The sequence below is a fragment of the Astatotilapia calliptera genome, chromosome 4 (genome assembly GCF_964374335.1).
Source record: "Astatotilapia calliptera chromosome 4, fAstCal68.1, whole genome shotgun sequence".
NCBI classification, from domain to species: Eukaryota; Metazoa; Chordata; class Actinopteri; order Cichliformes; family Cichlidae; genus Astatotilapia; species Astatotilapia calliptera.
Window position 1 is genome coordinate 9,079,079 of NC_137425.1, and position 19,912 is coordinate 9,098,990.

The 19,912-nt window shown below is 37.9% G+C and overlaps 1 protein-coding gene across 1 annotated transcript in view; it reads right to left on the reverse strand.

Annotated features, from left to right (window-relative positions):
* Positions 1–239: 239 nt before the first annotated feature.
* Positions 240–19,912, reverse strand: part of elfn1a (extracellular leucine-rich repeat and fibronectin type III domain containing 1a) — an 82,173-nt gene continuing 62,500 nt past the window's right edge. Inside the window, exon 3 of the mRNA XM_026164452.2 lies at positions 240–6,118. Coding sequence (XP_026020237.1) covers positions 3,410–5,782 — 2,373 coding nt within the window. The 5' untranslated portion in view covers positions 5,783–6,118 and the 3' untranslated portion in view covers positions 240–3,409. The remainder of the gene's footprint in view (positions 6,119–19,912) is intronic.

Sequence of the window (19,912 nt, forward strand, 5' to 3'; positions counted from 1 at the left end):
TGATCTATTATCATGAGTATAACCTGCATCAGGCAGTTTACGTATACAGAGTTAGTCATCATGGCATAAAATCTTGGGTAACCATTTCTTATAGCACAAGTTAAATGGGAAGTTATACCCAATTTCAAACAGTTACCCCTTAGGTTACTTATATAAGCCAGTTGCATTAATTTATAGTACAATACTTACATGGAGCAATTCTGATATGACAGCATATAATAAAGATGCTGAGTGTACACTGCATGTGCACCCTTAACTTTATTTCACAGTACTTTGTCTGAAAGCAGATAACATAGTATTAAGAAATAAAATAAAAAAAACACATTTTGTGCTCTTGTTTGTTTTGATGCACTTGGACAACAACTGTTGATCTTTCTAAAGGTTTTCTCAACACTTAAAACTCTTATTAGACACAGAAGTGCTACAATATGCAGTATAAAAACAGGTTGCTAAATAGCTAAATGAACAAGAAACCTGACAGCTCTCATGAGATACTGAAATGCTTTTTATAAAAAATAACAAATGGAGACTTAACGACAGTATCAACATTGGAAATAAAACAAAAGGAAGTTTACTCTTGTACACATACAGTATCCCAAAATCTTAAGGCGGTTGAAGTATTAAGTCAGACAACCCAGTTAACACTTTACAAGGTGCTTATATAAGACATTCACATCAGGCTCATGAATGCTTCATTTCACATTAATGAATAAAAACAGCTTCATGACACACTTAGATGGAATGGACACAGAATTATGACAGAAAAAATATAAATAGGGTAATAAATGCCTGCAGTTACACTTACACACTCAGTGTTGGATGAAAAGAAAGAGCTGATGAAAACATTTTTCACCAGACAATTGTCTTTCCTCGGGTTAGCTCTATTGTCAGATTGTAGACTCTCAATTCTCGCCTTAATACAAAATTCATACATAACAGCATATGTCTGCCATTCTTTCATGTTTTAATTCATTGATCATCTACTGTTTAATATTCATTTGCATTTGAAGTGCTTGCATTTGTACGCTACTAAGAAATGCATGTGGTGTTTTTTTAGAAACAGCAGCAAGGAGAGACCTGACAAGAAATGTGTTTCCTGCTCCCACAGAGGAAAATTCTGACCATATTTTAGGTGATGCGTCATCAGCCATCTGAGGACTACAGCCTCTTTTATCTAACTCGGATTGTTGCAATAGGGTTGGATTCGTACCCAGAAAAAGATAACCAACTGGTTGTAATTTGATCTGTTAAGTGTAAAGGCTTTTGCGCTTGGCTAAGGAGGATGGATTTGTAAATCAGTGAAAACAAAAAGTGCACCAAGTGCGGTGGAGACAGGCTTAGTGTCACATATGTATCAAGTGAACAGATCTGATCTGTGTGAAGCAATGAGGAGACTTTATGTCTCTCAAAATAATGCAAAAAGCAAATCAAGATGTTATATTTACATAAATGGAAATTACTTCCACATTGCTTTTTTTCATTTGAAGTTTGACCAATGACTCTTTCAGGTACTTGATCTCACTACATTTTCTTCTTCTGCATCTTCAGTACTAGACTGTCCATCAACTGTTTTTATTCCGATTAACTGACTTTTAATTTTCATATAAAACTTGGACGGATGGAAAATGTACATTAATTTGCATTTTGCAAGAAAAAAAATCCATTGGACGAGTGAACACATGCAAAGAGATAATTGAAAATAAAACTACCTCTACTTGGATAAGCAGTTTTCCTTGTTTCCTTAAATTGACAGCGATGAGAACACTTTGAAATCATGACTATAGAGTAAATGATGTAAAATGTTACCACAAATTCTTTAATAAACCCAAATCCTACATTGAAGATACATTACATCATTGCCCTTCTTCAAAATGAGCAAGAGAGAAGCAACTAATTATTGATAAATATGTGATAAATCATCATGAGCCTGTTTGGAATGATTTATATAAACAACTTAGAAAGAAAAAAGTGTTAAGTATTATATGTATTTAAAAAAAACCTCAAAATATACAAATTCACAGCCAGTAAGTCAGAGGATTCAGTTTCACATTCTCAAATTTCACTCTAGCTGTTGATATTTGCCTGGTATGAAGCTTTCATAATATACAAAAAGATTTAATAGCCTAGCAGATAAAAAATAAAATGAAACCTCTCAGCAAGCAACACGGCCCATCTGAAAAACCAACTACTTTCCTCCATTTATTGGATCAGACATTATGCAATATAATACACTGGAAGAAATATTGAAGCAAAGGAAAAACAAAAACACCGTAGTTTATAACATTAAATAAATATTTCCTTGAAAATATACATAAAAAGCTGCCATAGACAGATCAAAATACATATCTGTTACATTCATCCATCGGGCTCTCCTGCAGGGCACAACATCTGTCCATGTACCTAAATGACAGGTGACAAAGTATAGCCGTCTTCCCTTTGAAATTTTAGTGATTAATAGTAGGCTTGGACACCACATCCTGTGTGTAGATATTGTGATTTCCCAATGTTTCTCTTTTGAAGAAGTAACTGATAAGACAGAAAAAGCAAAATCTTCATGGACCCACTGCATGTTATGATCCCCAGGCCATGAAGAAATATTGTAAACATTTCAGCCTTTTTTTTTTTTTTTACTTTGGTACTAAAGTTACAAATGGTGGTTCGTGAAACTAAGAGAACATCACTAAAGTATGACATATACTGCACTTTTGAAGTCTTTCAAGATACTAAGTGAGTCAGGGTACTTAATCCATTTGAATCATGTAAAAGATGTAAAAGCCTTCATAGAAACAAAACAAAAAAACAAAAATAGAAATCAGGCATTGATAATGATAAAATGATAAATGATCTCATGGGTTTAAAGTGGGGCTTGCGGTTTTTTATAGACAAGATCATCTGAATGATCAGCGCTCCATTTGTTAAACCTGATTCATCCACTAACACTTTTCCATTTACACAGAAAACACTGCAAATATAGAAAGTCAAATCTGTACATAGTTTTGAATTAAATATATGCAAGGAGGGAAGAAAAAAAAGTTCAAATTGAGGGTCTGAACAGTTCTTCAAAAAATACTGAGGTTTCAGTAGACATATCTTCTTATAATAGTTTCATATTACACAACAGCAAATCCACTGTCACAGGACTTGGCCATGCGATACCCAAAAAACCTATTATCCATTTTAACATATATATTATTTATTTGCAATATAATTTTTCCCATGAATGCTTTACATAATAAGACAAATTGAAAGAATCTTAACCCCATTTTCTTCACAGTCGAAAGAGAATGTGGTACGTGTGAGTGAGAAGTTAATTCTATTATGGAAGTATCCACTGATTCAGTTGTCAGATGAGGTGGTTGTGTCATTTCTGCAATGTGTAGTCCACTAAAAAAAACAAAAACTAGATAGGTTACGATTTTTGTTGGGATGATACGCCTTTCCAGTAGTCTAAAATATCATGGAGGTCCTCATCCTTTGCAAACTGGACTTTCTTACGCAGTGCATGCCCTGCAGCCATGTACTCCTCATCTTTATGCCGTTTCCGGTGGAGTTTGAAACGCTCCCAGATGCTATGTGAAGGTTTGCAGTAGTATTCAGGACTGGAGGAATAGCTTAGATTGTGGTACTGAGAGGACATCTGTGAATATGTTAAGTCTCTGGAGCGGGAGTGAGTAAGAGGCTCCAACATGGAGGACTTGTGGCTGTCAGGTCCTTCGAGCTCCTCTATCTGAGCATCGGGATAGGAGTGTCGGTGGGCACTGTACTGACGGATCTTTTCTGCCTCGGCCCTCAGGATGGCAGCAGCAGGTGTTACAGTGAGGATGGTCTCTCCTGTTGGAGAAGTTTTCTCTATATACTTGGATTCAGAACGATAAGGCCTGGGGCTTCTCATGGGCCCTCCCGTGGCTGTACTGGGCCTCTTTGGAGAGACATCAGAAGACCGATGTCTCTGCAGAGAGTGGTGGTAGCTATCCTTATACACTGGAGACAGAAGGCCAGATTTATTCTGTGGGTGTTCTGATATTAGTACAAGCTGGGGCTCTGCAGTGGATACTGCTCCAGATTTCACTCCTTGAAAAGAGGTGGATTCTGACTTTAACGCATCTATGCAGTTGTTTATTATCTGATTGACTTTATCCACCTCTTTTGCAATTGTGGAAATTTCTGCCACTGATCCTTGACTATTCCCAGCCATTCCCATGTCACACTCCCGGCGGTCATGGTGATCCACACTTCGCACCTCCATGTAATTTCCTTTCATCATCTTAGGAGTATCACTTATCTCTTGAAATTTGTACTGCTCCATTTCACTTGCAGATGGTAAGTATGGCATACGTGCCATGCTCTCTCCTGCCAACAACTGCTTCTGCGACATTCGAGATATAGTCCCACCCTCAAGCTCTTGTCCATATTTAAGTTCCATTATGTTTTTCTTTAAACTTCCTGATTTTTTGTGCTTTTCATCTTGTTGGCGCTTTCTTCGCAAGCAATAGTACACAACTCCAAGAAATATAACCATGCTGAATAGGCAGCCCAAAATTGTCATAACGTAGTGAGTAGGAGTCGGTTCTTTCACATTTACGCCCTTTCCATTTCGATGGCCAGTAGAGACTGTCAGACATGTGTGGTTGTGTCTAAGAGAATTGCGTATTGAAGCAACACAATATGTGTAGTTGGTGTGGGGTTTAAGGTTTTTTAATTCAATGTCCTCTTTTATATCTTTTAGGTTTTGAATGTCTGTGAAAAAACTGTTGTTATAAAGAACCAAGATGTACATCTTCTTATAGGGATGAGGAATCTGAACTGTGATGATAGCACCTGTGTGTGTTACTTGCTTCACTTCCATCAGAGGAGTTCCCTGAACATCATTTTCAGGTGTACTGATGGTAGTGTCTTCTGGTTCTGTGCCTGATGGACAGTCTTCCACTCCACAAAGCGTTGAGTCTGGTGGTAGTGTTGTTGACTCAATGGGCACAGTTATAAATGGTGTTACATATTCATCAGTGCACACTTTGGTAAGCATGTACAGTGCATTTCGATAGTTTGGATTGTTAGGAATCTGGCTCAGTAAGCTATAACCGGAGACCCCGGGTGGGGAGTCGCAAACCATTCGTTCATTTGTTCTGTTTGGGAAAACTGAGAGCCATTTGACAAAACCAAGTAATTCACATGAGCAGTTGAAGGGGTTTGTGTACAACTCACAGGTGGTGAGTTTAGTTAAACTGGCAAACGTAGACCCATCTAACTGCTGGATTCGGTTCATGGAGAGGTCAATATTCTCTAAGTTGGGGCATTCCCAAAAGGCATTAGGTGTCACAGTCTCAATCAGGTTTGCCTGGAGGTAGAGGTACTGCAGCTTTCCTAAACCCCTGAGGATCCCCTCTGTCAAGTTCCGCAACTTGTTGAAGCCCATTTGAAGGACTTGCAAGTTAAACTGAGCAGAAAAGGCCCCGTCTTCTATGTAGGAGATTTCATTCTTGGTCAGGTTCAGGTAGGTCAAGTTGGCAAAGCGGCTAAGGGCAGAATAGTGGATACTTTTGATTTTGTTTTCATTCAGACGAAGGTCCACAATGGTGCTGTTGATATGCTGTGGGATGGCCTCATAAGGTGGCTGGTTTTGACTACAAATTGCGAGCCATACAAAGCCCTTTTCACCCTCAATTAACCAGCAGTCTCCACTGACTCTGCCAATATGAGTCAAATATACAATGGCTACAGACCAAAACAAGGCACTCATCACCATGCCTAAGCTGCAGGCCATTGGTGCTTCTTTGAGAGTCATGTGCAGGGCCAAAAGAATCAAAGGGGTGTGATACCGCTGCCGTTTCAGTACAGCTGTTCAGCTAATCTCAGGGCCAGAGACAATCCTTTTATTTGCCTCCTCTTCATTGATAGATGTGTGATGCTGGATGTTATCGCCATGTATTAATTAGAAAAATCTGCTTTCAGATTGAGGCTTGCCTGCAGTGAACTTGTGGCAACACTTAAAAGAGCATCCAGCACCTCAACTTGGCTTGTGCTTTTTTCCTTAGTGGGTACCATCATTAAATGGTCTCATCTTGTTGTTTCTGCCAGTTTCCTGCATCCTTAGCCTCTCTGGTGTGCATGGATGAATAACCTGTAAAATACAGAAAGGGACACACAGTTGACATTAAGTACACTTACTCAAGCCCTCCTTGTTTATTCCTCACCAATTATTTTGTACACCATTTAAGAAGTGTTTGCTGTTGCCTATGGCAGCCTGCTATTAAAGAAGACTGTTGACCAATTACCATTTGACAGGTTGGGGGAAGCAGTGTCCCTGTTTTCACACCATTAACCTGAGGCCTGTCAGATGCAACTGAGGGAGGCCAATGTTAAGAAGCTGCATTAAATCAATTATACAGCACCATGCAAAATGACAATTTGCATCATGTATTTAGTTTTTCTCTCTGAAAACCTTCATGAATAAATTAAAACCTTTCTGAGCGCTGGATTATTTTGGAGGAAAGAGGGAAATCATGTAGCAGGTGTGATTACCATAGTGTTAAAATTCAATTAAAATCTTTTGCGTGAGGGAACGGGAAAGTGAGCAGCAACTCTCACTTTTAATTCTGCAAGTTTTTTGTTTTTATACAGACTCATCATTTTTCTTTGTAATATCTCTTTTGATCGCTGTTTTTACTCTTTGTACAGTTGATACTATTTCACTGTTGAAGACTTTATGGTAACATATCTTATTCCAGAATTTGGGTTAAGATAACTTTATTCTGCTCTTAGATTTCTGAGATTTTACTGAACATTTTGAGTCATATTTTTTTTAATAAAGTTAAAAAGTAAAGTTTAAAAAAAGCACTTGATCCTATTTTGTCATTGTACACAAATATCTAGTTGTTAGATAACATAGTAGTGCTGTTCCTCCAAAACCCCGACATATGGTAAACATATCAAGAGGGTTTTATAGCTTATATACACAACTTTTCAATGATAAAATAATAAAAATAATTAAATACTGAGTGTATTATTTTCTCTTTGAAAATTTCATAGCTTTGCAACAAATTGTAGTAATACATTCAGTTCCATTCCAGAGCACAGTCATATTCTGTTACATCACGACTCAGTATTACAGACTCCATTACAGTGTTTAATTGCTCAAGGGTCGATTTCCTACTGCTAACAAAGAAATAAAAAAAATGTCTGCCGCGCAGGTATACAGTGGTGGGGAAAACCTCAATCACCTATAATAGCATGTCATTAAAACAATTTCCTGGATCAATTTTAACTTGCAGTGTGGCCATATTTGTACCTAATTGCTGTCTAAATGATGTTTTTGTGGAAACCAAATTTATTAACTGTTCTAATGTGAGAGAAAGGATTTCATCTGTCTACTTGTTAAAGCCAACTGTTTATGCATTTTAATCACTCGAACCTATAATGGGCAATTTCTATATTAATTTGAACACAGTTAATTATGTAGTTACTAGCCTTTCTAATTATTTACGCCGAACTTCAATATCATTTTATTGTATAGCGTAGTTAACACGAATTATATTGTGAGAAAACTAACTGGACTTTAATTATGCAGATACTACAACCAAAATATAAACTACAAAAATCTTCTCAAGTTTGCTTATTGTGGGGAATTAGGGGTCACCTGGAGTGAGAATGTGCTTTTGTGTGTTAGAGGACATGGCTCTACACACCACACTCAAGTAGATGTGACAGTTTATGGCAGAAAGAATATACTTCAACTTGAAACCACACATGCCACTGTGGATTTAAAGACCATTCATGCTGTAATTTGACCTTTGTGTAGGTTTATCACATTACAGTCACACTATTTGTAGTTTTGCTTATCATACACTCTACACTCAGGGGTGCCTCCAGAATTTTTTCTTTAAAAAAGATGAGGGCGACTAAAAGTCTTGGGTGGCACACCAAAAAACACAATTTCCAGTTTTGGAAATGTCTGGCCGGGTGGCCTGTGCTCCTCCTGCCCTCCCCGATGGTGCTCCTGTCTACACCAAATAGTAATCCCTAATCTGTTGCCTTTTTGTCTTTTAATAGGATGAGCATCAATAACCATGTGTTGTGAGGCAAATACTTTAGGTCATAATAATGGCAGGAGTGTAAATGATGGCTTACCATTCAGTTAGCGTACATCCTCATGTCTCAATTGAATAACTGTCTGCCTGTAATGACTTTTACTTGCTGCTAATTTGCTTTGTGAATTAATTTGTGTGAATGTAAGTGTTGCCAAATTATGTTTAGTATATTTTTTTGTTTAGTCTTTCAAGGGAAGGAAAAGCCGTGATTTTACTGTATGCAAGTATGTAAGTAAGTTGGAGTGGGTGATGGAGATTCATTTTTCCTGAGGACTGTGTGGTAGGGTTATGTAACATGGTGATAGAGAAAGATGTGTTGTCTTGGGTCTGGTTAAGGTTAAGAAACGTCATTCATCCATCCATTTTCTTTACGCTTATCAAACTTAGAATTGTACAGGGGCTGCGGCCTATCCCAGCTGACTTTGAGTGAGTGGAAAGGCACACTCTGGACAGGTTGCCTGTCCATCACAGGAAGACAAGACAAGCACACACTCTCACATCCACAGCTATAGCCAAGTTAGAATCACCTATTAACCTAACATGGATGTCTGTGGGTGGAAGCTGGACTACCAGGAGAACACACAGATGTAATCAGACCTGGCCAAAACCTTCTTGTTCTGGTGAGTGTAGTACTGTACAGTGCCCATGGTTGAAATTCCACAATTGAAGCTCATATATTACAGAATGATTTTTCTGCATGTTTTCATCTGTTCCAGCTCTGAATTATTTCAAAAATTGAAAATACACAGCATACTGATAAACTGACATTGGACATTAGTACTGTTACCCAGGGCTTTGTATATTTAAAACTGATTTAAGTTGGTTTAGCACGGAGGTGTCAAACATAAGGCCTGGGGACTAGAATCAGCTTGGCATGGATTCCAATCCGGCCACTGGACAAGTTTGGAAAATGTGAATGGGGGCATACATTTTCTACAGGCCTCCTCCATGACCATTCATACTACACCAAAGTAATTAAGTAATTCATAAACAATTAAATGAAAGAAGCAAATGTTGTTTTTTTCACTATCTAATATAGATTTTTTTTTCTTCAAAACAGGTCCCAAAAAACAGTTTTCTGTGAATTAACAAAAAGTTCCTGCGTTATAATTACAACCCATTTGCCCAATGAGCTACCAGAAATACCAAAATACCAAAGATTTTATAAATGTAATTTAGCAAATTTATTAAAAAACTGGAACATAATGTTGGAACTGTGTTTATTTTTATTTTTATTTTATTTTATGTTATATTAATATATCCAAGGAAATAAAAGTGTGGTTAAACTTTACAGTGCCCGACTTACGATCAAAGTGGGCAGCATGTTGCCCAGACAATAACATGGCTTTGATATCTGTGGCCTAGAGGATGAGATTATATGTAATTTTAAATATACACATTAGCCTGTTTTTCCTTTTATAGTTGATAAAATCGCCAGGTACAAAGCTAGTATGTTTTCATTGTCAGTTCAGCATTTCCACGACATTATTGCTCGACCAAATGTGTAGATGCAGAGCACAGCAAGATGTTTACTGTATATATGGAAACAGGGCTTTGAATTACCTCTCATAATATTTTGTTTAGTGTCAGGCAGTTTGAGGATTTTATGCTGTTTCACAATTGAGTTCTATTTATTGATCTTTCAAGTTATGTCCGCAAATCTGTCCTTATAATCACTTAAAAGCAAATGGCTCAAATTTTATTCAAAAATGCAACAAAAGACATCGTTTTGCAACACAAATGAAGGGCAATTTAGGTGCAGAGAAACAGTTTTCAATTACAGTTCTCCTTGGTTCACACAGTACTAAGCAATTATCTGCAATGAGGCTAAGATAATCAAGTAAAAGCACTACTCAGCTATTCAAGTGCAGATAAAGAGCAGAAATAAATGCTGTGGTGGAGGACACTGGAACAGAATGCCAAAGGCTGCCATTACAAAACCACCTTCATGATGACAAAAGAGCAGTGGCAGAGGAGCATTGAAGAAAAGAACACTGAAAACCCCTGGGAGGAAAGAGGTTCCAAATCAAATGTTCCATGAAATGAATATGAAAAATACAGCTCTGCAGAATATCTGGTGATTTTCTAAGGAAAGGCTGTATTTTTATTTCTTGATCCACTATGGCAGACATGGAGCTCATCTGATCTAGGAACCAACTTGTGACATACAGACTCTTGGTCAGGACTGCTAGGTGAATGCACTGGGTATTATTTGGTAGGATTTTCTAGCATGCTTGGTTAACAGTGCAGCCATTGGTAATTTTCTCCTACTTTGTGGCCTTTTCCTAAAAATGGCCAAGTTTTTTCATCCATCAACCTAACCAAAGAGTGGGTAAAAAAGAAAGTGTATATTAAAAAGAAAGAAAGAAAGAAAGAAAGAAAGAAAGAAAGAAAGAAAGAAAGAAAGAAAGAAAGAAAGAAAAACAAGGCACAAAAACAAGCCCTCCCACACAGGGCATAAGCTTCTGTCACCTAGTTGACATCTGTGTGATTTTATGCCAACGTTATCATACCTGCCACCTCATGGGGACTTTTTGGGTCTTTGCTTTCTCTGCCCAGGGTGTCAAGAAACCAGCGCCGAAGGGCATGTTGTATATATCTCAGAGATGCCAATGGCTTTGTCAAAAATTGTGATATTTGATACCCTGAGAATTAGACCAAGCTTGACCTAAACTGGCTCACAGCATGGCATTGGTGTTAGATTATTTTGGACTCTAAATTGAAGTTTAGCTTTAAATTTCCTTTAGAATGCATTACTTGTGTTTTGTTTATCCGCCATGACTCAATTAGACGAGCCTCCAAATGAGTCACTGCCTCACCACTGAAACCAGTGCACAAATTAGAGCCATGCTTGTTCCCCTTGTAAGGGTAAACACAACCATGGCCTTATACTGATAGTTAATACTGCAACTTTTAGTTAATAAAACATGGATTTTGCATTTAAATATTGCATAATATTTTACTTATTTGTATCCCAATGTATCCAAACATATGGCAATAAAATCAAAGCCTGAGGTGTCAAGTTGTTAAGGGATAAACAAAGTAAGCTACATTAAAATTAATTTTTTGAGCTTTAGTTTCATGCAAATCACTCCATACTGTATATTCAGATCTCTACAGCAGTGTACGTTGCTTTGTGAGTGCTTAGGTCTATTTGCCACCACAGACCCACTTTCCATAATGGCAGCAATCTGTATGGTCCAGTGCTAGCCCTGAGTGCAGCAGGCCAGAACACCCAAGGCATCAGAGCTGAGTATATTCCCCTATCAGACACAGGCAGCCATTCCACAGTCTCTTTTCCATTTAGGCTTTATGCACTGGGTAATGAAAGCTTTTCTTTTTCTTTTCCTCTTCTGTGGATAACCTATTGAAACCCTGGTTTTGAAGAATGATTCAAACACAGCTTTGTAAATTTCTGTTCCAGTTGCTCGCTGCATCCTCACTTCTACTCTGTAAATGTTGGCTCCTTTTTCATGAAAAAGGTTACAAAATATGACAATACAAAAGCTGCTGTACATATAGACAGATGGGGACCTAGCCTGTGATTTTTGGTGGCCTATAAAACAACTAAATCTAAGAAAAGGAATGTGTCTGTAAAGTTATCCAGGTAGATGCCGCAACAGGTAAAATGTTGAGAGGATTGAAGTAGCTGGAGCTGCAATGGAGCTGGACTCTCTCTCATCTCTAACATAGAGCCTAAGCAGTGCTTCTCTTCCACAAGAGTCAGTGCTTCAAGGCAAACTTTGACAAAAGCGTCTGAAAGTCACATGGACAAAACAATTCTTGAAAATAGTTCACCACTCTCCCCACAAACATTTTATTGTATGCAAACCCACAAACACCTCACCACCCACTCTGGCTATCTCTGTCTGTCAGTCCCCTTCTGTTTGCCGCTGTGTCTGTCCAAACAATTTCCCTCTGCATGCTAAACAAACATTTTTCTTTTCATTGTCCAGGTTTCTACAAAAGTATGCTATCAAATTATCTGGTTTTAGAGTTTGTGGGCCCCACTTGTTCTTGTTTCGCCTTTTATTTCCTATTTGGTCTTTGTCATGGTGAAGGTGCCCCAGTCTCGGAGGGCCCTCCTCATCCATACCAATGATTGCCTTTTATTTGATGTTATTCAAAATGCAGGGACCATCTTGGTGGGACTGAAAAATGTGGCAACGGGAAACCACAAGTGCAAAATCAATTGAATTAAAATGGAACTACTTCTCTTGGGGAAGGGAACCATTACATTTTACTGGGCTTTTGAATTGCTTAGACGCAGTGAGAGCTTATATATTTTAGGTTATATGAGAGGATATTTAACTCATACATTGATTACTTTGAGATTATTGCCTGGAAAAAAAGAGCTGATATTTCTGCCTTTGTTGAATACTGTTAAAAGTTCCATATGACCTCCTTTGGTGGTAAAAAAAAAAAGATAATGTGAAAAAATTCCATGTTTGATAAGCAAACTGAACTGATACAGCACTGTAGCTGGACCAAGATAATAAAAGATCATCAGGAGTTTAGCAACCAAACTACCAAGGTACATCTAAAGGCTCCAGTGTACCCATTGCAATGGTTGCATTGCAATGACCTCTGTAACTTCATCTCAGTCACTTATATTAAATGCAGGAATCTATCAATAGATAGATAATATATATCTACAGTGGTCCCTCATTTATCGCGGGGGTTTACGTTCTAAAAATAACCCGTGATATGTGAAATCCACGAAGTAGCCAACTTTAATTTTTACAATTATTATAGATGTTTTAAGGCACAAGTGTCGAACTCCAGGCCTCGAAAGCTGGTGTCCTGCAGGTTTTAGATGTGTCCTTGATCCAGCACAGCTGATTTAAATGGCTAAATTGTCTCCTCAACATGTCTTGAAGTTCTCCAGAGGACTGGTAATGAACTAATCATGTGATTCAGGTGTGTTGACCCAGGCTGATATCTAAAACCTGCAGGACACCGGCCCTCGAGCCCTGGAGTTTGACACCCCTGTTTTAAGGATGTAAAACCCCTCACTACACTCTTTATACACTTTTCTCAGAGAGGCACAAACACTTTCACACTTTTCTCTCTTGTTTAAACACTCTCAGAGTTCAAACCTTTGTAGAAAAACAAGTCCAGTATTATAGAATCAAAAGCACCCGCGGTTGCCTTTGAGGCTGCAAAACGTTTCGTCGACATTGTTGTGTTTGTTGGGGAGAAAACTTACAAACATACAGTACGGCACTTCAGAATCACACTGCTAGTGATCGATGATTTATGAGTGCATTGACACAATGCGCTTTAAGAAAAAAAAAAAAGCATGCAAAATTGCACCCCAAAAAATTGCGAAACAGCGAGACCGCGAAAGGTGAACCACGTTATAGCGAGGGACCACTGTATATATATTATGACATCATTGCCTGGCAATTACATTTTTCTTTTACTTGCACAAAAAGGCCAAACAATATTTATCTGTAGCACTACTAGTATGTACTGGTAAGAGTTATACAGTATGAAAATAAGTAATTTAAGAAGAGTAGATGTGTTTTCTGTTTGACCTCCCTGGTTAATTGAGGTTTTTTTAATCACATAGTTTACATTAGATGTATTGGGATTACATGTGGATATTATCAGCGTTGGAGTGTTGTTTCAGACTCATCTGAATAGCTCTAACAATACTATACATGTTTTATATTTAATAGGGACAAGTTTGATGATCACAATCACAAATGCACCTTCACTTTAGCCAATCAGAATGGCAGTTCTAGAAGGGGAGACTGATGTATCCATGTACCCATCAATCTGGAAACCTACTGGCTAGGCAGCAGTAAAACTATTCTGTTATCTTGGTAGGAACTTTGACTCTTTGCCAGTCATTATTTAAGTGATGAATATAAAGCTAAATTTTTGTCACACCAGTGGTTTCCAGACTGCATTTACTCTTTCGCTCAAACATCACTGTTAAATACTACTTGAACTGCAATAAGATTAAAAATGGAAACCAGAAAGCTGCTTTTAATTAAAATGTTGTCTTTGCCTACATATTCTGAATATTTATATGCAGATATTTGTTTAAAGAAAACATATTTATATATGCATGTGCTCAGTTTAGATTGTTTGAGGTATAGCAAGGTTGCCATGGGTAGAATCATCGGTATCCTGCATTGTGTTCTGCACTATTATTTCTAAATGTAGTGTGTGGACATTTTAGATTTTCTCCTCATGCATGTGTTGAAACTTAAACTGAAATATAGTAAAAATTGTATTACTTCCATTGATTAAGCTAGAATGACAACAATAAAAACTAAGACTTATTCTAATAGGTATTTAAAATTCAGTTCAATTACATTCTGTTTTATTTATGTGCACAAAATCACAACAACAGTTTCCTCAAGGCACTTTATATCGTAAGGTCATAACCTTATAATAATAAAAAGAAAAAAGCTTACTGTCACATAGTGAGAGTGGAAAAAAATAATGTAAAAATGAAAAAAAAAGAGATTTAAATAAAAACCAAGAAGAAGAAAGAGAAAGACAAGCCAGAAAAAGCTGAATGAACACAATTCATGTCTCCTGTCTTAGCATCCTAGAATTGTTTATGTTTTCCTGAAATTAAATCAGACATAAAATCTTATAGCTGCCAATTAGTACTGGCCCCTGCTAATTAGCTCCAAATTAGCATTGGAATAATTAGTATTGCAGAAGTATTGGTTGATTTCAATTAATGCTGATGATACATTAGTGGTAAATGTCAAATAACATATCCTTTTTGGTTAATTAAAGCCTCAAGTGCAAAGGTTGGGCTTATACACACATGCACAGGCATCCTGAATTTTAACTGCCTCTTGGTCTATTCAAAAGTTACATTCAGCTCTCTTCCTACTTGGTATTCCACACAGGTGTCATACTTTGTAAAACTTTAAATGACTTACTGCCCTGCCATCTCTTGTAAATTCCCAATATCTCACTCTATTGTTCTTCAGTGTATCAAGAGTCCTTCAGCAGGCTCATGACCTAGTACGATTCAAGCTGAGACGAGAGCAAAAAATCTCATTACAAACTAAAAGCTCCACTTTGGGTGACACCTCTTATAAAGATGATAAGCCACGGAGAATGGCGTGGAATCACACTGCGTTGATGGAAACAGATGCATCAGTGAAACCCTGCAGGAGAATTAAAGCAGCCTAGGACAACAGTTGGCAGAAAACACAAAAGCAGAAACTGTATCCTGTCCAACTATCCTCAGCATCTTGAAGTGCTGTGATCTCTGTGCCGCAGAATAAAAAATTCCATCCTATAATAAAACCATAACAGGTCAGCTCTACAGAACGCATGCTGAACAGAGGAAAAGCAACTCGGCTATAGAGAGCATTTATCAAACGGACAGGAGAGAAGTAGAGTTTAATTTAATTCTGTGTTTGAGAGTAAGATACAACTTGGAATAACACCTAAAGGTTTAAATGCAATTTTCCAGGCCATCAACTGACCATCAACTTGCCACGTTATTCTGCCCTCCAAGCCAAAGCATCTGTCAGCAATGTCTCTAGCTGCTGACTCATGACATATTGAACTAAAGTAGGAGCTCCTGTGCAGTTCTGAGCATGACATAAAGTTATGCAGAATTTACAATCTATGAGGATTCAATTTACCTGCTTTTTGTTAACTTCTTTATAGTTTTAACGTTTACAGAAATGATAAAGTTCACATATGCTGACAAAATCTGACAGATAAGACGGCAGTTCTTATCTTTGTCAATTGCCTTGCCATGCTCAGCAGAGGTTTCCCCACCAATTAACCTTCAGGAAGAGACAGTAGCTAATTCAATTATACTGGACTGCGGCGCCGTGTTTCTGAGTGACAGCTCAACCTGCCTTGGTGCTCTGATTGACAAGTTGTGAACCAGAGCAGTCATTCCCTGTGCTGAATGTTTATATCTGTGTGACCCAGTGGGCTACCTGACACATTTAGGAAGAGGACATTATCACTTTCAGATTAGCTCCATAAAGACAATGCAAGACGAGTTTGACTACAATAATCTACATAGTGGGAAGTTAGTTTTGGTATCAGGAAACTATAACAAATTTACCTTCTTCAGCAAATTTGACTTTTCAATCACTCAGCTGATGCTTTGAGGCCTGTGCCCAAATGTAATATTCCCTTCATGGCTGTTGCACTTAAGCATCTGGTGCTGAGTGACAGCCAGTAGGAGCATCAGAAAGAACAGATTTATTGAGAACATGTTGTAATCTGTTATGCAAATGAACTGTGTAGTTAGTGGCCAGAAAGATAAAGTGATTATTACTTGATATGATTGAAATCACGACTACATAGTCTCTCATGATCATTTCTTTCTGCAGAACACAAAAGTCCATTACGGATGGACAAGGTGGTAAGAAACAAAATCAATTGGTGGTAGCAAGGATGCAAGAAAAATGTAACTTTTGTAGGCACTGAAACATCTGCGATGAGTGCAAAAATGAAAAGGAACACCAGGGTGGCAAATGGAAACAACCACCTTGTGTGATCGCTACTCTAAGAAATAAAACGATCCCTGCCTTGAAAGGAAAGTTATTGTTTCTGACAGGACAAACTCTCTCAGGCTCAACAAGGGGCAGAGGATGTAATGCTGAGCTTGTGCTCTGCTATCAAAGGAGTGAAAGGCATTTTGGTCCACCACAGAAAACATGGGTGCAGACTGGAAGGAGATTGCAACAAGAGATGATAGCTACACTGCTGGGAGGACTTTTATCCCTGTTAGTATGCAGGATGCAATGGATAAATCCACAGAGAGCAAACATACATTTTGGATGATAAACAAATAAATGCTCTAATGATAGTGTCGCACAATTTGCATTTTTACTGTTGATGTCCATTTGAATTAACTTGCACATGCATAATGAGGAGTACTTGCTTTGCTATATTTTGAACTATTTCTTCATGAGGTTAAAATATCTTAAGTTATAGGTAAAAAATAGAGGTTAAAAACACTGCGTGTTGTGATGTAATGTGAGTGAGCCCCCTGTGTGATAGGCATTAAGGTAGATCTCGCTCTAGTTAGAGAGCCATTGCAGTCAGGCTTTTAACACCAGCCTCAGTCACCACTATAGATAATACAAATGTTCCAAATTAAAATAAATGCCTCTCTTGCAGACTCTCCTCATCTGTGTTGTATTTTGCATACTTCTTTTAAAGTACTTATACAGAGGTGTGCAGTCACCAAATGTCATCTGTGTCATAACCTACTAAGGGAAAGAGACAAAGGCAATTATCATTCAGCAGAGTCGAAAGGTCACATGACAAGTCACATTACACAGTGGACATAGACAGATGGTTTTGTGATGTGATTAATCATTTCACCAATGCAGGCACTCTGCTTTTATGGTGCTCTGTTGAAGTGATTGCTTTTAGTCATGATCATAGACTTTAAACTGTCAAACTGTCAGATAAATATGCTTTTTTTTCAAGATCCAAGTACGGCAGGAGCCTTGTAACATTAAAGCAAAGCTGAAGGTCTAGATCACACTTTGCAACCTTTATTAGTACATAAGGACTAGTGCTTCATTGCTATGTATTTATTTTTTGTTTGGTTAAAGGTCAGTCAGAAATTACGCTTTACTGGATGGAAGAAATCTGACAATGCGATGCCTCAGGAGAAAGAAGTGTGCTCATGGTCACCTGATGCATCACTTTAAGAGCTGGGAGAGTGAGCATTCTTCCACTGATGAGCTGCTTTTTGGTCACCGGGTCATGTCTGGAGAACAACCTCCCATCAGTGTTGATATCAAAATCGAAATCAGATTAATCTGTCATAGAAACTGAAGTTTGAGTTTCACTGTGTCAGTCACTGTCACGGTGAAAAACAACTACAAGCAAGTCACCAGATCCACGGAGCTATCTAAAAACACTGGTCAGGCTAGAAAGCTAACAGTCCTTCTAAGGAGCCAGACTTAATGGGGACAGCAGCCAAATGTATTGAGTGTATAGTCTGCACTTTTCTACGGTTGGAAATTTTTAAGAACCACTTACAGTGATGATAAATACCAATAAAATATTAAAAGTGCAACAACTGTTCCTTTTCATATTAATAAAGATATATCTAGTTGCTTGTAAAAACCACAGGGAGCCACTAGATGTGGGCAAAAGAGCAAGATGAAGCTCCAGAGCCACCTGTGACCTGTTCTCTTTCCCAGGGCATTGCTAAATGCAGTTTTGCCAAAGCCAATGGTGTATCATACTTATGGGTTACTTTGGCGATGCTACAGAATCCACCTGATTGTGAGAACAGTCTGTCAGTTCTCCTTTCAATATGCAGCATTACTTTTCAAAGGGGCATATTTTAATCCAAACCACTTTCCTTTTTGTAAACCTAACCAAGTAGTTTTTGGCATCAACACCTAAGCACCAAGTCAAAGTGTAAATAAAAACCAAATGAAAATTAAATGAATCACTGACTCAAATAAATTGTAAAACACAAAGGAGCGAACAGGATGCTGAAACAAAACAAATGTATTTCCATCTCTTTTAAAAAATGTGAAAAGAAGTGATGCTCTAGGAATTTTATAAAGCTAGATCCTCTCTGGCCTGTTCAGCAAAAGTACTTGCCGAGTATAAAGCACAGTTGCAAATTTCTTAAAACATTAATTAAATACCAATGTAACAAGCATCATATTCCCGCTTTCTCCACTCAGTTACATCTCTTAAATCTGGTTTTCAAAAGCAGTGTACTCATTAACAAAAAACAGCTTCTTTGTGGCTTGCTTACAGTATGTTTTATCACTGAAATTTCCCGTACAGGCAGGGGGTTTTGTTTTCAGTTGACTCACTAAATGAGTGGCATGTAATAAGATGGAAGAACTGAGGTGTCATTATGGGAAAAGTCCCCTGTCATGCAGAGAAAGGTGCTGCAGCATTTCATCAGCGGTGTGGAAAAAAAATCATTAGGGAGTCTGTAATGAATGGCTGACAGCTGTCTGTCAAAACTGGGCTTCCATGTTTTAAATTCTATTCATTTTCTCCATGATTGCTTTTCTCATTGCCGAGTCACAGACTGGTTTCCTGTGCACATCTTTATTAACAAAATAGAGGGTTTAATTAAAATAATGGAAATGACAATATAAGAACAAGCACTGTGTTGATTGGCTTTATGGTTGACTTGTAAGTATGTTTGTCGGGACTGTCAACATTTTGGAATCATGCATTTGTTCCAGTTTGTTTTTGCTCTTTTATGGTGAATTTAATATAATCTTGTCTTTGGACAGTGTGAATAAATATTTCCTTTGTTTCCATTTTGCTTCAATGAGATTGTACATCTGCACGTTTTATGTAAAATCTGACAACATGCAGTTACGCTGCAGTATGCATGCTTCACTCAGATGCTAACCTGAAAGTAAAGCACTGTAGTGCTGCTCCAGAGAGAAAAACACCCCCAGACTTTAAATATTCTCACCATCGTGGTTGCCGGTTGGTTTGATACATTGAATTATCATTATCTTTCTTGCTTGTCACCCCTTGGTTGCTGCCATAAATCTCAAACTTGGACTCATAAATAGGACTATTTTCCAGGCACACACTGTGAAATTCTTGTCTGTGTACTTGGCCTTGTTCCCCCTCCTCAGAAGTAGCTTAGCAGCCAATATTGGTTCCTTTGAGACCACCGCTACTTCTTTACAGGATTTTTCCTGATCATAGTCTCACATTCTACATTTTTCAAATTATCTATGCATGCTGAAGATGCTTAAAACATCTCTTAACATTGCTCTTCTGAAGGTGTAGGCACTTTTAGTGGATTTGATTATTTTCGGGTGCAACTGACCCATTTGCTGCAAAGCATTTTGAAGTGAAACGAC